General features: G+C 39.7%; 1 protein-coding gene across 1 annotated transcript in view; it reads right to left on the minus strand.

The window, feature by feature from the left end:
- Positions 1 to 1,325: 1,325 nt before the first annotated feature.
- Positions 1,326 to 20,065, minus strand: part of veph1 (ventricular zone expressed PH domain-containing 1) — a 71,064-nt gene continuing 52,324 nt past the window's right edge. The window contains exons 13-15 of the mRNA XM_058633815.1: positions 10,323 to 10,459; positions 6,231 to 6,284; positions 1,326 to 6,086 (exon numbers count right to left, since the gene is read on the minus strand). Of these exons, the coding sequence (XP_058489798.1) occupies positions 5,904 to 6,086; positions 6,231 to 6,284; positions 10,323 to 10,459 (374 nt within the window). The 3' untranslated portion in view covers positions 1,326 to 5,903. The remainder of the gene's footprint in view (positions 6,087 to 6,230; positions 6,285 to 10,322; positions 10,460 to 20,065) is intronic.

Below are 20,065 nucleotides of genomic sequence, written 5' to 3' on the forward strand. Positions count from 1 at the left end.
AATGTGTTTAAAATGTTGTTCATTTGTTTTGGGATTTGTAAAAGTACTTTTGCTTTTATGTTTTACTCATTTGCTTTCAAAAATGTGAATTTGTCTCAAGCTTTTGAAAGTGTTTCACATTTTGTAATAATGGTATGCACTTCCAGGCCACCGTACGATGGCCCTGGTGCATCATCGAGCCGTATTTTAAGACATGCCATTATGCCATAATTCTTCATTTCTTTTTAGCATGAGGAAGAGAATCTGCATTTACTCTACATGCACTTTAATTATCTTACTTACATTTGTTTTGTATTTGAAGTGCCTGGAATTTAATGGAGGTGTGACAGGACAGAAAGAGAGACACGGGAGATTGATTTCTTTATTGTACAATTAGAAAAGAGCAAAAGTGTCAGTGTTGGACATGCAAAAAGGTGCAACGGGTCAAATACAGTACAGTCCATAAGCTTAGATGTCAACACTTTAACAGTAATGGTTTGTTTGCAGAATCAATTTATATTCAGAATAATCAAGGGAGGGAGAAAGAGAAGACAGATCTGTAATTCACAGTTTGAGGAAATCCTCCCACATATGAAAAAAAAAAAAAATACAAAATCAACAAAAAAAAGGAGAACCTTCCAGTTCTTTTATTGTATACGCACGCTTTTTTCATGGACATTCAGGAACTTGAATACTTAAGATGATCACATTCACTGACACACAGTCAACGGTTTATGTGCTGATATCTGCTTTTTAAAAAAAAAATAATAATAATAATAATTGTAACTACAGTGTATATAAATAATGTCATTGTCATTGTGCTTTAATGTACTGACAGTAACAGCTCACTCATTTCCATAATGAGGGATAGATAGATAGATAGATAGATAGATAGATAGAGGCATTCAGAGGCAGTTTTCACATTGATAGTTTTAGACAACTTTGATATTCACAGACTTCACTTGATTTACCAAAAAATAAAAATAAAATAGAGAATCAGACATCACTTAAAGGCAGCAGTAGAATGAACCTTTGCTTGTGGCAGCTACAGTCATAAAATAATGATCATAATAATGTGTGACTGACAGTAACCTTTGTTCTACTACATCACACCAGAGCTGTCCTAACTTGAGACTCGGACACAAGTCACATATTTGTATTTTAGCAAGAATGTAGCGCAAAGAAGAAAATGGAAAACATTATTATTCAAATATCTCCAAATTACCAGTTAATAAAATAATAAATACTATCGATGTCAATATAGTTAAAACATATTGTTAATGATTTGGCCTTAATTGAGAAGCCCAGTGTTGTGTTTACAAATACTCTTCTGTAGAATAGCAAAGTAAGTATTATAAATGTTTATTGATTCATTTGTAATGCAATGCAATACCTTCAAAGGCCACCAGTGGGCCACGGCTCACATTTTAGGAATCATTGCATGAAATCAGAGTCCTAAAATAGTGAGAGAGGCAGTGTAGTGACAGGGCTGTGCAACAATAAGACCAAATATGGTTGTGTGCCACCTTTGGCATTACAAAATCTGAACTTCCATGGATTTGTTTTTTTAAATAAAAAAAATATATGTAATCGAAACCAAACAGAAAGGCTCTGCGATCACCTGTGGGCAAACCCACACCTCAGATGTGGCTCCAGATAAAAATCTAAATAAAAAAAAAGACATCACGCAGAGTAATTGATTTGCTACGGCCGAGTTTAACTGGGTCAAGAAACGCTTGTCATCTGCATCATGATAAGGGAGTTACAGTATTTCACCTCAGTATGAAGTTGATGGAAAATGAAAAATGAACAGATGGGAGTGAGTACAGAGAAGAGGATCAGGACATCTGAGTAACAACTCTAGCTTGAAGTTTGACATGTGAGATGTTTTCTTTTTCATCATCCAAAGACCAGAAAAACACTTTCTGCCTCCAAGCTCTGATACAGTTGTTTTTAAATGAAAGGTCACTTTCAGTGCCTGGCTTTTAAAACAAAACCTTTGACTGAACTGGCACCATTTCTTACAACATTAGGAAACCACAAATTTACTTAAATGAGAAATCTGTGTTCTACACTCAAATATTAAGCAACAACTGAGTGGACGTTCTGGACTAAATTGTTGCAAACATTTCTTGTTCGGGAAAACCAAAAATATCCTCATCCTGATAGCACCGACATTGCAAAAGAACAGAAATCAGACCGCCGCACAGATTCATAAAGTTTCTCATTTTGGACAAGAACAGAAAGAAAAGGTAGCGGCACAATTTTTTCTGGGCATGTGTGTTGTTGGTCAAAGTTCTGCAGCAGCATTGGTTTATCCAGTCAGTCTTTACCACTTAATGTTGTGAAAGATGTTTTTTTTGTACATACAGTACATTCTCGTTAATATTTGTTTGTGTGGGAAAAGACTCAGAATGTAGGTCACAGATTGTCTTGGTTAATCAGGAGCTCCTGGCTGCACCTGTGTTCTCCCACAGCTGAGGACAATCAGCCTGATTGTGAGCTGAGGTTAAAGATTCTCTGCTCACTTGTTTTTTTTTTTGTCTCCAAATGGTTTCTTTTTAGTCTGTTTTTACTGAAAATCCGAGTGAAAGTATGCGTTTTCTCCTGTTGGTCTTTGTTTTTGTTTCAGTGACTTGAAGTTTACTTTTAATTCCAGGTTGTTTGTTCATATGTGTCTGGCTTCTTCCTTTAGAAGACCTTACAGCCAGGTTTGTTTATGTGACAACACATGAAACAGATGACTGTAGTGGAAGGTGTTGGTAAACATGGAATCTTACCTTTTATACGTGGAACACAACACATTGATAGAAGGCCACCACGCTGAGGTCCACTGCACTTTAGAACACGCTTTTAATCAGTTGGAATGAAACGATAAAGGATGACAGGATCATTTTGTTGAGCAACACTTTTTAATTTAATTTTGATTTAAAATGTATCTTTGGAACTATAAACACAAGACTATTTATGATGATAAAAACAAGTGCCTTCTCCAATACTGATGTGCAGCAGTTACTGTACCTTCTCAGTGCAAGAATTCCCTCTTCACCTTTCCTCTTCACCAGAAAAAGTGATTGCAGCTCCAACCTTGTGACCTAAAGGTTTAATATTGTTGCTCAAATTCAGGCCCCTTGACATTCGTCCCGCATCCTTCTTTTTAAAATCGTTTAATTGAATTAGCTCCACGGGTGTACCCATGGGTAATGTCTCCCTCTCCACTGGTCCTGCAGTTTAAACATGCTATATGGTTTATCTATACCCTACACCCTCTCTGAATTACAACTATTTATCTAAGATGACACGTGAGATTCAACTGCCCGGAAAAAAGTAGTCACAAAGCGTCTTATATCTATTTTAGAGACTTATCGCCTGTATGACATCTTTCAGTCAGGGTTTTCGTCATCTGCATCCAACAGAAACAAATCTGATAAAAAACAGATTCTTTCCAGAAGTGTCTTACATCTAAACACACCTGCGCTCTCAAATGGCACACATGTGCACTGATACCTTTTTGCACGTGTCATCAACAACAACAACAGATAACATCATATTAGTAAAAGAAACACATGGTATTAAAGCAGGACATGTAAGATAGATGTACCTTTATCGATGCCCCATAGGACAAATTCACAAACAGAAGCACCACAGCAAAGTTAAGCAGCAACTGAGCGGACATTCTCCATGGAAGACATGGATTAAATTGTTGCAAACATTTCTAGTTCCAAAGCCAAATAAAATAGCCTAATCCTTATAGCACCCAGATTACAAAAGAACAGAAATCCGACCACTGCACAGATTCATAGAGTTTCTCACTTTTGCTCAGATATTTTCTGGGCATGTGTGTTGTATTAATATGTAATTAATGAATGTGTGGTTGTTCTGAAGGCAAACTGCCACTCAATAGCAGAACATTACAGATGTTTACAATCAGCTCCTTAAAGTCATCATGTGGATCCTGCTGAGTCTGAGTTGTGAGTCTACAGTAATCCTGAATATGAATGCAGACAGCAGAGACATCCACAGGCATATTGTTAGTTTTGATCTACTGAACAAAAAGGTGCAATACATGTTTAAACCACTCCAGTATATATGGGTTTTTTGTGTATATATATATGTTCTAGTTAATATTTGTTTGTGTGGGAAATACTAAAGGGACAAAGACTCAGAATGTAGGTCACAGATTGTCTTGGTTAATCAGGAGCTCCTGGATGCACCTGTGTTCCCCCACAGCTGAGGACAATCAGCCTGATTGTGAGGTGAGGTTAAAGATTCTCTGCTCACTTTTTGTGTGGTTTTTGTGTTCTTTTTAGTCTGTTTTTAGTTAAAATCTGAGTTAAAAGTATGTGTTTTCTCTTTCTGGTCTTTTTTTGTTTCCCCTCCTGTTCAGTGACTTGTAATTTACTTTTAATTCCAGTTTATTTGTTCATCTGTCATTCTGATAGAACTGTGGCTGGCTTCTTCCGTTAGAAAAGGCTTTAGAAAACAGCCAGGTTTTGTTTACTGGGTAAATGTGACAATACAGTAAAATGATGACTGTAGTGTTGGCATGAAATCCTTAAAGGTTCCTTAAAGTCATCATGTGCATCATGCTGAGTCTGAGTTGTGAGTCTAATCCTGAATATGAAGTGGGTGACATTTTACCCTCCTCCATGGTTTCACTTTGCCATGCTGTTGCAGTGCAGGCCAATGAATACCAGCAAACAAGCTGCATTGATTCTGACATAGAACCATTCACAAATTGGAATTGATGATCGGATTTCTGTGTCCACACAGACCTAAAATAAATCACATTTGAGTCACACCTGCGTGGAGTTGAGTCAGCCTGTTAATCTGAATGTGGCCCATGATGGCTGCAGATGGAGGGAAATGCTCTTTGTCCTCAGTGTCTGACACATATGATCATGATATTTTATCAAGAAACTAAAGTCGTTGGTGGGTATCTCCACATCTGACAACAAAACAAAAAAAGCTGTGAGTAAATGAGTGAATGAAATTTGTCAAAGGGTGTACCCTGCATTTCGCCATTTGTCAGCTGGGATTTGGAAGTGGAGGATAAAGCGGTAGAGGATGAATGGATTAATGCATGTTTTTAACAGCAGGTGTTGATTGTGGAGCAGAATATGGGAGAGCACTTCTGTCGGCCATGGCAAATGAGAACAGTGAGACAGGAAATCTGAATAATGTTTGTGAACAGATGGAGAAAACTCGTCTTTAGCCACAGCATCTGTTAGTGATCCTGAAAAAAGTCAGTGTGACTGTATAAAAACATTTGCGAAAAGTTGACGTCAGCTCGTTATTAGAAAGTTGAGAGTTCAGAGCAATGTTTCCCTTAATGTTTCAAACTTTGGTCATGTTTAATACAAACATTTGACAGTGAAATTATTGCAACACATATTTTTTATTAGATCTGTTAAGACCTTTATTGCTAAATCAAAGTTTCTATAGATGCTGCGCTGGTTTGGTTGTTGAAGCTCTGCAGTCAGTCTTTACCACTTAATGTACTGAAAGAAGTCAGTTATTAATGAGGAAAGTATGAGAAATAACATGGTGTAACAGTAAATATAGTAAATAAGACCTTTCTTCTATAATGCTGGTATTGCTGGTTAAATACGTCTGATTTCTAAAAAGAAAAACAAATTAAATACTGCATTATATTTAATAACTTTTGAATGGTGCTTCACTGTCACTGGAATAGAAGGTGTGTACTACACAAAGTACACATATAAAGTTATAGTTACAGTGTTACTGGCAGTGAATTGTGTAGTGGGGGTTGTTGAGTGTGTTTGAGTGAAAACACTACATTTGTTTTTTCACAGCTCTGGTAGGTTAACAAAAAAACAACAAAAAAACCGGCTCACCACTAGAAAATACATTCCTCAGTGTGTGTTTGGCTGCACGAGTTTGCATCAGCATCTGTGTCGGTCTCACAGGTACGTGGTGGCCTCTCTGTTCTCTCTCTCTCTGGCCTGAGCCACAGCCACGTTGATGCACTGCAGCCACTCCTCTGTGTGTTTCTCGTCCTGAGCTTTGAGCACATACGTCTTATTATCGGTGAAGATCTCAAACGCCCGCGGCAGACTCCGATCTCGGCGCTTCTTGGCCACGACCTATAGAAAGAGAGGAGAGGTGATGACAGTGAGAAATTAAGTTTTTCTCTGTTTTCTCTCTCTGTGATACCTTGGTATATGAAAATGAATGTTGAATGAAGGAGAATAAGCCGTTGTTGTCATGATGACTTAATAACTCCTCACCTTGACACTCTGCACTTTACTCAGCTCGATAGGGATGTCATCCAGCTCATCTTTCTGTGGGCAGGACAGACAATGAATGACTAAAGAATCTGTCAAATGAAAAATGTGAGTGTTCATTTGTCATTTGAAATTGTGCTTACTAAGGTAATTAGGCTTCATAATTCATTTATTCATTGTCTACCACTTTATCAACACATGAGGGTCGCGGGGACACTGGAGCCAATCCCAGCTGACAAAGGGTGAACGACGGGGTCACAGCCTGGACAGGTCGACAGTCCATCACAGGGCAAACAACCATTCACGTTCACACTCATTTTCGAGTGTCCAATTAACCTCTGCATGTTTGTGGACTATGGGAGGAAACCAGAATATGAGGAGAAACAAATACGCACACGAGGAGAACTCCATGCAGAAAGATCCATGCTCAGACCTGGTCTCGAACCTGTTTTTTTTTCTGCAAGCCACTATTCCACCGTTTGACCAAGGTCCATCCATTTTCTACCGCTTATCCGAGGTGAGGTCACAGGGGTAGCAGCTTGAGCAGAGAAGCCCGGAATTCCCTCTGCCCTGGCCACATTGTCCAACGCTTCCGGGGGAATCCCGAGGCGTTCCCAGGCCAACGGACACACATAGTCTCTCCAGCGAGTCCGGGTCTTCCCTGGGGCCTCCTTCCAGTGGGACTTGCCTGGAACACCTCACCAGGGAGGCATTCCGGAGGCATCCTAACCAGGTGCCTGAGCCACCTCATCTGGCTCCTCTCGATGCAGAGGAGTAGCGGTTCTACTCTGAGCCTCTCCCGGGTGACTGAGCTTCTCACCTTATGTCTAAGAGAGACACCCTGTGGAGGAAACCCATTTTGGCCATTTGTATTCGCAATCTCATTCTTTCAGTCACTCCCCACAGCTTGTTACCATAGGTGAGGATAGGAACTGACCGGTAAATCGAGAGCTTCACCTCTCTGCTCCACTCCTTCTTCACCATGACAGACCGATGCAGAGCTTGCATTACTGTACTGATCTGTCTGTCAACCTCCCGCTCCAGTCTTCCCTCACTCAAGACCCCGAGATCCTTAAACTTCTCCACTTGGGGCAGGATCTCACTCCCAACCCACCTTTTCCGGCTTAGGATCAGATTTGGAGGTGTTGACTCTCATCCCAGCCACTTCACACCTGGTTGCGAACCGCTCCAGTGAGAGTTGAAGATCACGGCCCGATGAAACGAACAGGACTACATCATCCGCAAAAAGCAGAGACCCAATGCTGAGCCCACCAAACCGGACTGCGTCTAGAAATTCTGCCAATAAAGGTTATGAACAGAATCGTAGACAAAGGGCAGCCCTGGCGGAGTCCAACCCTCATTGGAAACGGATCAGACTTACTGCCGGCAATGCGGACCAAACTTCATACAGTGTATTACAATAAAAAGATAAATACAGTTGGATAAAGAGGGAATGAAAACATTCTGCATGGCTAAAAGAAACACAGCACATGGCCACATACTGCATGATGGAAGAAGACAAAGTGAATCCACATTTTGGTGCACTGTGTCGTTTGCCAGAGGGTAAGAGCTCATGCTCAGTGTGACGGACATGCGATGGTCAGCCAGTGTCCTCTGTGCTCCTCGTAAATAGCTTGAGGGAATCGTTGTTCTTCCTTCCTTGTAATTTTCATGGCAGTCTGGAGAAGTGGAGCCACTTTATGTTTTTAGTTGTACTGACAAGTTACCAAAATGTGATGTGAATTCAGTTCAAACCCGCTGTTAGACAGCTCTTAAAAATATAACTACCACCCGATTTTAACACCCAAAACACTGTGTGCTAGTGTTGTTTCCAAACCATCTGCAGGACCAACAGTTAGACTTTATTGTTCTGCTGCTTCTCCAGGGCAGGAAACTGAATTCTTCAGCTCTGTGTTTTACCCCCCTGTCTGTTGTAATTCTGAATGTGTGCACTTGTACGTCAAATTGCTCCAGTATAGCACTGAGTATTTTTTATCCCACATTTAGACAAGGTTGTGGTCATAACCACATAACCAGAACTAGCTGCAGGACTCGAGGCGACTGGCCACATCCTCCCTGAAGGATGTGACTGTTAAAAAGTGCTAAATGGGAGAAGACATGTTCACAGTTTTACCTCCAGGCTGAGTGTGCTCAAAGTCCCACGGAGGACCAAAATAGACATTATTACTTTAGATAATGTACAGTCGTACTAAACAAACTGTCTCATCTTTGTAAATGGGAGTATATTCTGTACTGACGGATTTTGTAACTTATAGGTGGGGTCGGTGATAATTTTCTGGAGCATTTTTACTGTATTGCTTAAAATCCTCTTCACGCACTGATAGTAACCAATGAATGAATGAATGAATTAATGCATTGCATAATGAACAGTCTGAATTAATGAACTGGATCTTGATACATCAATAAAACTGTTGTTGCCCCCTCCCCCCTATACTCATGCCCCTCTTTGTGCAAGAGGGGCTCCAACAGTTTTTCCAGGATCTCCAACCCTACCTGTAAGTGCATTTGGCAGTTTACAGTTTTTGTAAGACAACTAGGTTTGAAAAGAATTATGATTGTGATTGGTTTGTTTGCAGTTTTTCTTCAACCAGTGAGACCATTATAACGATAATGAGTAGTATTCACTGTTGTATCACACACAGCCTTTAATAAAAGCTTCAAATTTACTTTGGAAACGTTTCACAAAGCGAGTGCACGAGGACTCTCCAAAGTGCAGTATAGCATTATTCTTTGTCTGGATTAAAAATAATTAATGTTCAGAGGCAAGCAAAATGCAGCTGAGCAAACAACACATTACAATAAGCATTCATTTTTTAGTACATGTTTTATCAGCTGGTTGAATTCTTATTAAAAAAGTAAGATGCTCATCTCAGCTTTGTGGGTCACTGTTCATTTAAAATGAACACATTTTTTGTGTGGTTCTTAATCTCAACTCTCCAGATGGGAAAAAGTCTTTCACAACATACTAACCAACTCCACAACATGCTGGCAAACACAAACAGAGCTGCGAGAACACAGACACAAAACCTTTCCAATGTGTGGCTGCTGTAAAAGGAAAGAGGAAATCATAACCACTTGGATGGGAGCACAAAGACTATTGTTCACAGTGACAAAAAAAAAAAAGGATACAGAGAAGTCCTTCTCTGTTTCCAGGTATTCCTCTGTGATGCTTTGCTTTAGTTTTTGTAACTTGACTGTAGAAACATGACACTGATAGTGAGTGAGAACTGTGAAAATGTTAATCAGGACTAATTATTTCACTCTTGGTGACTGGCGTGAAACCAGGACATACACAGTGTGCGGCCGTCTTTAGCACACACAGTTACATTATTGTGTCAGCCAGGAGTTTGACCCTGAAACATCTCACCTCTAGCTTCATCCACATGTGTTCAGGCACTGCGTGTGACCTGCGCTTAATACTACAAAACTGCACCAAAACTTCCACATCAATCAGCGTTTCCCCTTTTGTCAGCTGGTTGAAATCAAACTTGACCTTATGTTTGCACAAAACATTGTCAGATCTCTGACCTGAGCTTGATTTTGCACACGCTGCTTACTCTCCATGTTTTTGATTAAGCAAACTTCTGTCTTTGCAAACAGTGCTCGGCTCTGTGACATCAGCCTTTGTTTAACCAATGAGCAAGTCAGCAGCACACAAACAGAGGGGAGCAGGAGGGGAAACGTGTGTTGTATCAGCCCAGAGGGAAATCTCCTCACCTATGCTCGGATGAGAATAATCAGTCCTTCTTTTACTCACACACACACTGTACTAAGCAGTGCCTCTTTCTCTGTGTTTACGTTATCGAGGGGGAGAGTGACTCATGTTGCAGCATCATGCTTTGGCCCTGTCAATCCTTCCTGGGGCCAGTCACTGACACAGTCAGATTCACCAAATGCTCCTGAGGGACACTTAAACCTATCACAAAATGGGATTTCCACTGTTTTATACAAAGGATCATCATGTTGTAAATGATACGGAACAGGAAAACATTAAGGACGGTTAAATAATTGAGAGGAAAACTGTGCGTGTGCATCTGTGAGTGAATAAGCATCTTTTCTTCATTGGCTACGTACTGATTTGCCTCTGCGGAAGAGGAGCTGGTTTCCTGCCAAGGTGAAGTAGCGCGTTTTCCAGCGCTTGATGAACTTCCAGCGGACTTGTTTTTCCTTCAGCTTCCCCTCAATCAGAGGCTGCCCCTCCTTGTTCACGACTGCGGGATGACATAAACAGAGTATTACGGAGAAATAGAAGTTCAAAAGAAGACATTAACGTCACAATAGTTAGAAGTGCATGGCTTAATCAGAGGTGACGTCAGCACAACACTGTGTACATGAGCAAAGATGATAGAAAATTTAAGAATTGTCAGGTACAAGCCAGGTGACGATCATAAAGCCCCCCTACATGTTAAAATGATATTACACCTGGCAGGAAATTTAAATTTAAATTGCTTTCTGTTGTGTTTATTACATCATAAAATACTAGTGTAGTGCCCGTGCAAAATCTGTTTTTGTGTGTGTTTTTAGTAATTGTTGGTATATTCAAGTTCAGTGACATTTTCATTTGTGTATGGTAGAAAGCAAATACTGATACTGACATAATGGCATACAATAAATATGGAAAATGTAACTATATGCTTGCATAACAGTTGGTTGTCACTGGGATGCAGAGCTACAGTTCAGTAGGGTGACAGCTGCAGGAAAGAAGCTTCCTCTTTCGTAGCATATCGTAGCATTAAATTGTTTTTAATCTTAAAATATTATAAAGGTTATAGTTTAATGCTGCTGTCATTAACAAAGAAACTATGAGGAATGTATTCTGAAAAGATTATGGAAGTAGCAGAACATCTAGTGTGATAGTGTTCTTTGGTTAATACAACATGTAATGCACGAGAAACACCCAGAATGCATTGTTTGCAAGTGCTTGTAAAAGCAGAAAACGATTAGTGTTTACAAAGCTTGCACCAAATAAACATCTACAATTCTCCCCACTGCTCTGACATTTCTATCACTTAATTACCACAAAACTGCTAAATAAAGCTTTCTGCTCTGCTCTGCTCTGCACGTAACTCAGTCTCCACTTGTGCTTCCTAACGTTTGCAGTATTTTGAAACCTTGAAGCACTTAAAACTGCATTTGCATGAAATTTACTAAAACTTCTCCACTTCCAGGGAACATGGTTGTTTTTCATTTTAAATCAACAAAAGCCTTTTGTCTCTCTCTCTCACACACACACACACACACACACGTGTGAGAGTGTACTGTAGGGGAGAACTCCCGCATAGAAGCTTCTCGACTGCTGTGATTAGAAACAACCTCATCAACCTCCTTGACTGAGTCGGATCATGTTCCAGTTTGAGTGTTTGTGTATGCGTGGGTGCGTCTATAACGACATGCATCGGTAATGTTTTCCTTTATGTATGGATGATGTGCTTGAATACCTGCTCATTTTGTCCAATTCAGTTAATTTAAATGTAATTACATTGGTAAGATGTAGGAAGTGAGCAGTTGTTTCGGCACTGATGTGTACTTTGGTGGTGTTCACCCCCGGGGACAAAAGCTGATCCATGTGTACCCATGACGATGACTAAAACAGACGAGAGATTTCCACAATCTGATAAAGTGCATGTGTGTGGTGTATCTTTGTGATTCACAGAGATGATTCAGAGGAGTAACTGATGCCAAACTGGACAAATTAAAGTTCATCCCAACACAACCTGAGTCAGAGAAGAGAGGAAGCTCTTTGTTGCCACAAATTAATACAGCCATTTGATGACTAATCCACGTCTTTTTTTTATCCATACACAGCATTCATTCATTGACATAATGCATTGACAAGCCCTTACCCTAACCTTAACCTAAACTCAATTCTAACCCTAACCCTAAAACCAGGTTTTAACCCCCCAAAAAGCACTTCAAACATATGAGGACCAACTAAAATGTCCTCACTTCCTTAGGTTCACAAGTTTGTTTTGGTCCTCACAAAGAGACCCATACAAGAACACAAATACATATTCATACAAAACCTCTACTGTATATGCAGCGATATTTTTCTATCACATCCATTCCCACGCTGCCCTGACGGATGCTGGGACTGGGAGTGATTTGTGGTGTCTTGCCCACACTTCATTTCAGCATGTAGACTACAGGAACCAGGGGGATCAAACCACAGACCCCCGTGGTGAGAAGAAGACCCGCTCTACCTTTTCATTCTCAGCTGCCCCCCATTTCTTTGAAACACGGTTCAACTACATTGTGAAACATGATAAAGACTTTATCTCAGGGTCTGATTATGAATTGAACATGAATAAGTAATGACAATAAAATAAACATCTCTGGGCGAAAACTAAAATAATAACTCTTGAATACAAATTTAAATGCATCTTCTTGCTTATATTTTGTGATATTCAGGCATACTTGGATTGATTATGTTGTAAAAAAAACAACAACAATCTTGTTTTCAGTGAGTAGAATAAAAAAGTGACTCTTTTGATTTTTCAGATAACGATTCTAAACGTTTAGGAAGTGATGCTTGAATTTATTGATGTAACTTAATTAGGGTACCACTTAATTATGTTTATACAGTACGTTAGATACTTTACTCATGATTCACCAGGCTACCGAGAGTCTGACTCACGCAGCATTCCTACCGAACAGCTTTCAAACATTGCTCATTTCAAACTGGACACATGGGGGTTGCCAGCTTGTCTGTGTCTGCAAACAACATATTTCTTATTTGGGATTTGCAGAAGTAAACTTGTCTGTTGCATAAATCATCGAGCGCCGTGTTGTCACTTTGCTCTGAAGTTAACACCTGGAAAGGGATGCCCGAAATTTGTGGTCAGCCTGAGGCGTGTGCTGGAGTTCACAACCCCTCATTCAACACACACACACACACACTGAGCCACAAACTAATACTGTGGACGCCAGTGCAAGCAAAGTAAACACAAAATTTTTTTGTCCAAAACCTGCATGTATAATATGAATAAGTGGTTTCTGTTTCAAGTAAAATCTTGCCATCCATGAGAAGCCTGGAGCTTTCTCTTAAATCTGACAATAATAATACATATACTACTGAGTTTTACAGTAAAGTGCTCCGACAAGACAAGCTCAATTGATGTTCATTTGCATATGGGGTGCAGCTTTGCTGCCTCGGGAGCCGCAGTCAATCAAAGTATTTTACAGGTTAATGTCAACTTAAGGTAAGGGCTGTCAAAAAAGGTTCAACGAGTTATTAAATCCAACAGTTCCATTACTTTTGCCACCAGCACTGTGAATTGTTAAGGGGTGTGTCCAAGTGCCATATTGAAGATTATAGCTTAATTCATTGTAACGCCGAGTTATTACCTTAACCACATTGTGTTTATGTATAAATGTGACACGGATTATGTTCAAATCCCAATTTATGACAAACTGATCCTGAAAGATAACCAGCAATCCATCCTGAGGGAGATCCTGACTTCATCTTACCTATGAGTCTCATGTTCCTATCAGCCTGCAATAGACTGAAGATGTGTTTATGTTTTATGGGCCTTATCACTATGTTAATATCACTATGACAACTCATCTTGTGTCCTGTAGGTTGTGACGGTCAGCAAGAGGCCAGCAGACACACTGCCTCTGGGTGAATTCTGGACGGGACACGACATGGACATAATTCAGCAAACCTTGTGTATTGTGTCACCATGGTGACGGGGGCTGCGCTCTGTTAAAAGCAGACTTCACACTGATGCTATGATGAGTTGTGAGTTGGGAGCTTTAAGGCATATGAATAATCGGGCCACATGGAGAGCAATGAAAATGTGAAGCTCCGCTGTCTGTTTCGTCCCCGCAACGCCTACGCAATTACTTTTTTATTGTCAGGCCGCGTTTGACAAGTTATGGGAGTCACAGAATTTCAAAACTGTAACACGAGTCAAAATGCAACACATTTACCAGAAACAGCTGTTCCCCCCCCAAATTACACCCTCAGGTCCTCATATAAAAAGACCTTCTTGCGTCATATGTGTCCAGTTGGTTGGGTTTTGTAATGTATGTGTGTAAGTGTGACTCAGTTGACGGAGTCTAGTGTTTGGTTTGGGAATAACAGCAGCAAATTGAGGCCTGAGGTGAAAATGATGGTTGTAAACCACAGACGACAGTACATGAAGCCTTGTTAAAAATAAATTGTAGTAAAAAAAAAAGGTTTTTATTAGAAGCAAGTCCCCCACTCACCTCCCATTAATTACTTTTCAAAAAACTGTTTTTTTCACAGCTAAAAAAAATGTCGATGTCACATATGTCACAACCTCTGCTGTGAAGACAGGTTTTGTTTCTCCACTTCCTCTCCCTCTGTGTATGTGTGTGTGTGTGAAATGTTCAGCCATAAAAGATGATTTAACAAATTAACTTTATTATTTATATAATAATAATAAAGTCCAGATAAAGTCAGCCTTGATGCCAAAACTGTAATCCTTGATATTTCATGCAGCCCAGTAACCTTTGATTTAAGTTAAAGCACTTTTTTTATTCTCAATGAACGTGGTAATGAATATTTTTGTAGTATATTTATCACCATTAAAAGGTTTAAATGTTGAATGTTAAATGTGCAGTAATCAGACACTCAATAAGTCAACGTTTCACTGTTCCCTCTTTGACAGGTAGAGGCCGCTCAAGGGTTCAGGTTTTTTTTGTTTTTTTTTGTTAAATGATTAAAAAGCACATTTGAAGTAATATTGTGATAATAGACATAAAAAGAAAATGTTCTATTCTGTTTTTGTTTTTCAAAAATAACCAGAAACAGAAGTCCACTGTTGGGTGATGTAGAATGACAGTCCCCTGAAAGCCTGGTAAATGAGTGTGTGTGTGTGTGTGTGTGGCTGCTCCTCACCTGGCCTGATTAAGCTCCACACCTGGGTCCAATCATCTCCAATCACCTGGCAGTACAAAAACCTCTACCCATCCTCAGTCTGTTCAGTGAGCTCAGTGGCAGTCGCTCTCTTTGGCTGCACAGTATTTGATCTCTTGAGTGTTTGTCAGTGTTTTTGTGTCTGCTGATATGTTTCCTCCTGTGCCGAGATCTCTGGTTTTTCACCATCTCCTCAGTACATTCACTATTCAACTTGTTTTGTAGTAAACCATTTATCTTCTGTTCAGTTTTGGGTCCAAATCAAATTCTAGCCTCAACAAAGTGTTTTTGGTAACATGTCTAGCAAGTAGATTTCCACACACTCGTGACCCCCCCTTTCCTTATACATCAAAATGACATGACATGTGCATAGGTCAAATCATTTTTGTTCACATTCAGTTTATTTCATACTAACTAATCGAGAATGCAGTTTAAATGTCACTTTTTTGAGGGGAAAATACTGTTTTGTGACTTAGTAAAGTTAACAAATTATTACAAAAGTGCTGATGCTACACCAGACAACCAGGGCTCTGCTAGTCCACTTTAGTCTGAAATGGCCACGGAAGTCAGACTTTGGAAAGATGTCAATAATACTTACATTTCAGTGGCTTTTGATGAACATGGAACATCAAGTTCAAGTTAGCTCAGACAAGATGATATGAAATGTTTCCGACGACAGGTTAAACTGGGAAGTTGGAAATGTGTTTTTAAAAGAAGCTGTGGTGAAAGTTTGAATATGGAAGTGACCAAGTTACACTGAGCTGTAGTTTCCTCACAAAAAAATATGAACAGACTGATGAATGAATGAAACCTGAACCCAATGTTGCCATGGTTAGTGTGAACATAAAGGAACTGTACATATATCTAGAATCTAAGATTGTGTACTCCATATTCCATGTATTTCGACATCAAAGATGTTTGTCGTCTGGACTTAAGAGCTTCATAGATTCAACACATAATGTTTCATTATGACCAAAACTCATCACCCATGAGAAAAGTAAATCCACTGTGACAAAATCTCCTGAATTAGCAGCATAATTCCTGGTATGTTAAGCATGTCTCCAGTGACTTAATGAAAGTGAAATGATGGAGAGTACTGCTCAGGGTTTTCCATCTTTTTCAGACAGAGGATTTGTCTTCCAGGCATGAGTTAATGTCAGTGAGGCTTAAGAGAATTCGATTACACAACATATTTTCACAACTGTGTCTTTTGAATGCCAAAAGTCCAGAACTACAATTCTCCTTTCCCCCCCCCCCCCCCCCCCCCCCTTTTTTTTTATGGCTATTCATAGAAACGAGTTACCTCTTAATGATTACTCGCTGGCAAGTTGTAGTGAAACTACTCAACTGCGACGGAAACGCTGAGAAAAGTCAGCCAAATGGACGTGTCAGACGTGCGTACCTTCTTCTGGCATGTCCACACATACAGTACAAGCACAAACACACACATGACTGCTCATTACCGCTCACTTCAAAAGCATTCCAGTAGTTAAACAGTTCAACAGTATATCATAAAGCTTCATGGGGCTGCAGTATCTACTGGCTCCACTTTGGCCTTCACAATGGAAACACTTCACCTTTCTCTCTCTTTCCTCCTTTTATCATTAAAAACACGAGTCTGAGCCACTTGCTCCATGTCAGCAAGTTTTGATTATAGCAAAGGAATGTGGAGCAAGTAAAATGTTGGCTGGCGGCAGCTGGTAAATAAAAATATATATACACGGGCCACTTTATTAGGTACACACTTTCAACTATCTTGGCAGCAGCTCACTGTATTTAGGCATGTAGACATGGTCAAGACGAGGATCAGGATGGGAAAGAGGCGTGATATAAGTCACTTTAAACGTGGCATGGTCGTTGGTGTCAGGGTGGCTCGTCTGAGTATTTCACACACAACCATCTTCAAGTATTCAGTGAGCAGCAGTTGTTTGAGCAAAAATTGGTGTTGGTGTTAGAGGTCAGAGGAGAATGACCAAACTACTCTTTACAACTAAGGTATGCTGACAAACACATCTGAACACACAACACATTGATCCTTGAAGCACATGTGTTAGATACCAGATGTCCTGTATACTGTAGCTGTGTAAGGGGTAGTAAACATAAAAAAAGTTGTGTCCTCTAAAAGTCAACATTTAAATCCCTCTGCGTCTGAAGTTAAGGTGTATTGTTTCAGTGCGATGAGTCATCACTGGTAGAGCTGGACACTGTTCAGTTTATAGTGGAAACTTTGACAGCACATTAAACTTGTATCATGGATATTTTCATTTTAGTGAAAGACAACGCCACAAACTGTCATGTGCATGACCCATTTGAATTTGTCAGTGGTCTCTGTCCAATAAATTCACATTGCCGGATTAGGTAGGATTTTAGAGGGTGGGCGGTGATCGCCATGATTTAAAAAATGCACGTCAACTGTGATTACCCAATCGAATTCTTCATCCAAAGATACCATTTTCAGTGTGCTGGTTGCCAGCTCGGGGGGCTGTTGTTACCCCGAGTTTCCAAGGGGATTTTCAAAACAGGAAGTTGCCATGGGCAGACTTTACACACACTGTCGAGATGTCACTACCATAAAAGCTCTGAATGTCTTTCTTCATCAAATCCAAGAACAATCTTCCGCTCAATGTCTTGAAAGTTGAGTTGATGCTCAAAATAATACAGATGTGGAATGTACTGTAACCTCCAAGTGGAACAAACAGCCCATTAAGTAAGTGAGGTCTAATGTGTGTTTTATCATGAACCATCTTATTTGGGAAAATGTGTGACAAGAAGACAAATTACTATATAATAGGGATGGGACGATACGAGTATCTACCGATATTAGTCCTCTACAGTCATTTCAGACCATATATGAACTATGATGCTGTTAACAACACATTGTGCTGAGTCATTTCAATTCTCCAACTGTGCTCCCAAAAAGAAGAAATAAACAGCCCCAGACATGACTCATCTAAAATGCCTTTGTTGATTTGCATTTACATGTTTACAGTCTGTGCAGAGTGAAGCATGCGACATATAGGACTTTTTGGATCGGATTTTACATTTTTATCTGTCTGATATCCAATCCAGAGATTTTGACAAGTATCGCACAAATATCAATACTGATTGATACTGATTCCCATCCCTAAATAAATAGTATGTCGCTTGTTGCTCAAAAAAGCTGGAAAAAACCCACTACTTTTCAACAAGAACAGTTGCCTTTTTAATAGTTTTCCATTTTCAGATGGATTTGTTTATCTTGACTAAATAAAAACGATGACTAATGAAACTACTGTTTTGGTAAAGTAAGGATATATGTTTTATGAGACATTTAGAAGGACCAGCCAAGGCCACAAATGCTACACACGTTGTGTGTATCCACAAGCACACACTCTTTCTTTCACACAGTCCCAATGGGACAGTAAGAATTTTCACTTTTTCTAAGTCCTTGTTTAATGAAGCAAAACTGAGTTAATCACCTGTCTTTTTCAGCTCCCTCACTGATTACACTGAGCAGCAGAGTTGAAAGAATGACTTTCATTTGGCTTGTGTTCTGTTTGGATTGAGCGGCCTGATGATGTGTGTGTATGTGACGACATGGGTGATGATGATGAGACAAAGAAACATGGAAGACTGTGACCCACACTTAATGACAGCTTACGGCACATTTTAAATAAATCATGTGGATATTATTTTCACACGAGGGGATGATGATGATGATGATGATGATGATGATCACTCCAAGATCACCAAATTTATATCTGAAGACCTGACGACTCTACAGCTGTTTCCAACCGTGTTGTTTAGTATTATTTACAGGTAGTTACTTATTAAGTTGCCTGTCATCTACACTCCTGAGAATTTTAATCTGCCTTTCTCTGTCCTGCCCAAGCAATTTCCTGCCTCTGGCTGTAACTTTGAGAAATACCTGCTGTTTTCTTATTGGCTACCGGAAAACAGCATGTTACTGTATGAAACACAGGATATAAGTACTTATTAGAGGCTCTCTTTTACTTTCAAAAGCTTCTTCCTCCTCCTCCTCCGTATTTTCTCACCAGAACACATGCCACACACTGCCTTCCTCTGACTCTACTTCTATAACTAATAGCTGCTCCCACGTGAAACTGACGGGAGAGATATGCGCAGATTTAAAGTCTGTTTCCCTACTGTATGCGCTCCTAAGGCTAAGCTGTCACTCGTTGATTTACAATACGGACTAATTTACTGTCTCATCGTTCACCTCTCATCGCACAATTTGTCGTTTCCACGATCCTCAGAGTAGATTCATGATTAAAAAGAGCCAAGGAACATGAGGAGAGATGATTCACTGCATAAATCAACCCCAGGCATGAAACTTTGAGTAGCACAGAGTATGAAACCCATAGTGTGGATTATGTTTTTATATTTTTGGTCATTTTCATACTGTTTTTTATAATTGTTTAATCCATAAACCTTGTAGATCAGTCAGACATATGACATGGTGGCAGTGACTGCAGTCATTACTCTGATGACAGAGGCAGAGGCTTTGCCCCATTTCCCTTAACAGTTGTGGGAAAATATCATTTGAGCATCTGAGAAACACAACTGTGCCCAAGAGAGCCAGATAAATGAATATGGAAAAAAGAAAATCTTTTGTACATGACATGTAACTCTACTCTGTACGTCCAAGCCGATGCTGTTAATGTGTGTGCTAAGTTGTTTTTAAATGTGGAAAGCGTCACTTGACCAGAAAATAACAGCGTTTTATTTTCACAGTATGTTTTCAATGTTTCTACTTTTAAGCACTTTTTCACATTATTAAGAAAAGTGCCATATAAATAACATTTTATTCTGCTTATTTTTGCACACAAAGTACGAGTTCAATTTAAGGGTATACAGAAAAAATGTTTCTACAGTCCAACTGCTTGATGATACAGTGTTGAACTTCTGTGGGACCTCTAGGGAATGCTGAGTA

Source organism: Solea solea, chromosome 7 (genome assembly GCF_958295425.1).
Source record: "Solea solea chromosome 7, fSolSol10.1, whole genome shotgun sequence".
Lineage (NCBI taxonomy): Eukaryota > Metazoa > Chordata > Actinopteri > Pleuronectiformes > Soleidae > Solea > Solea solea.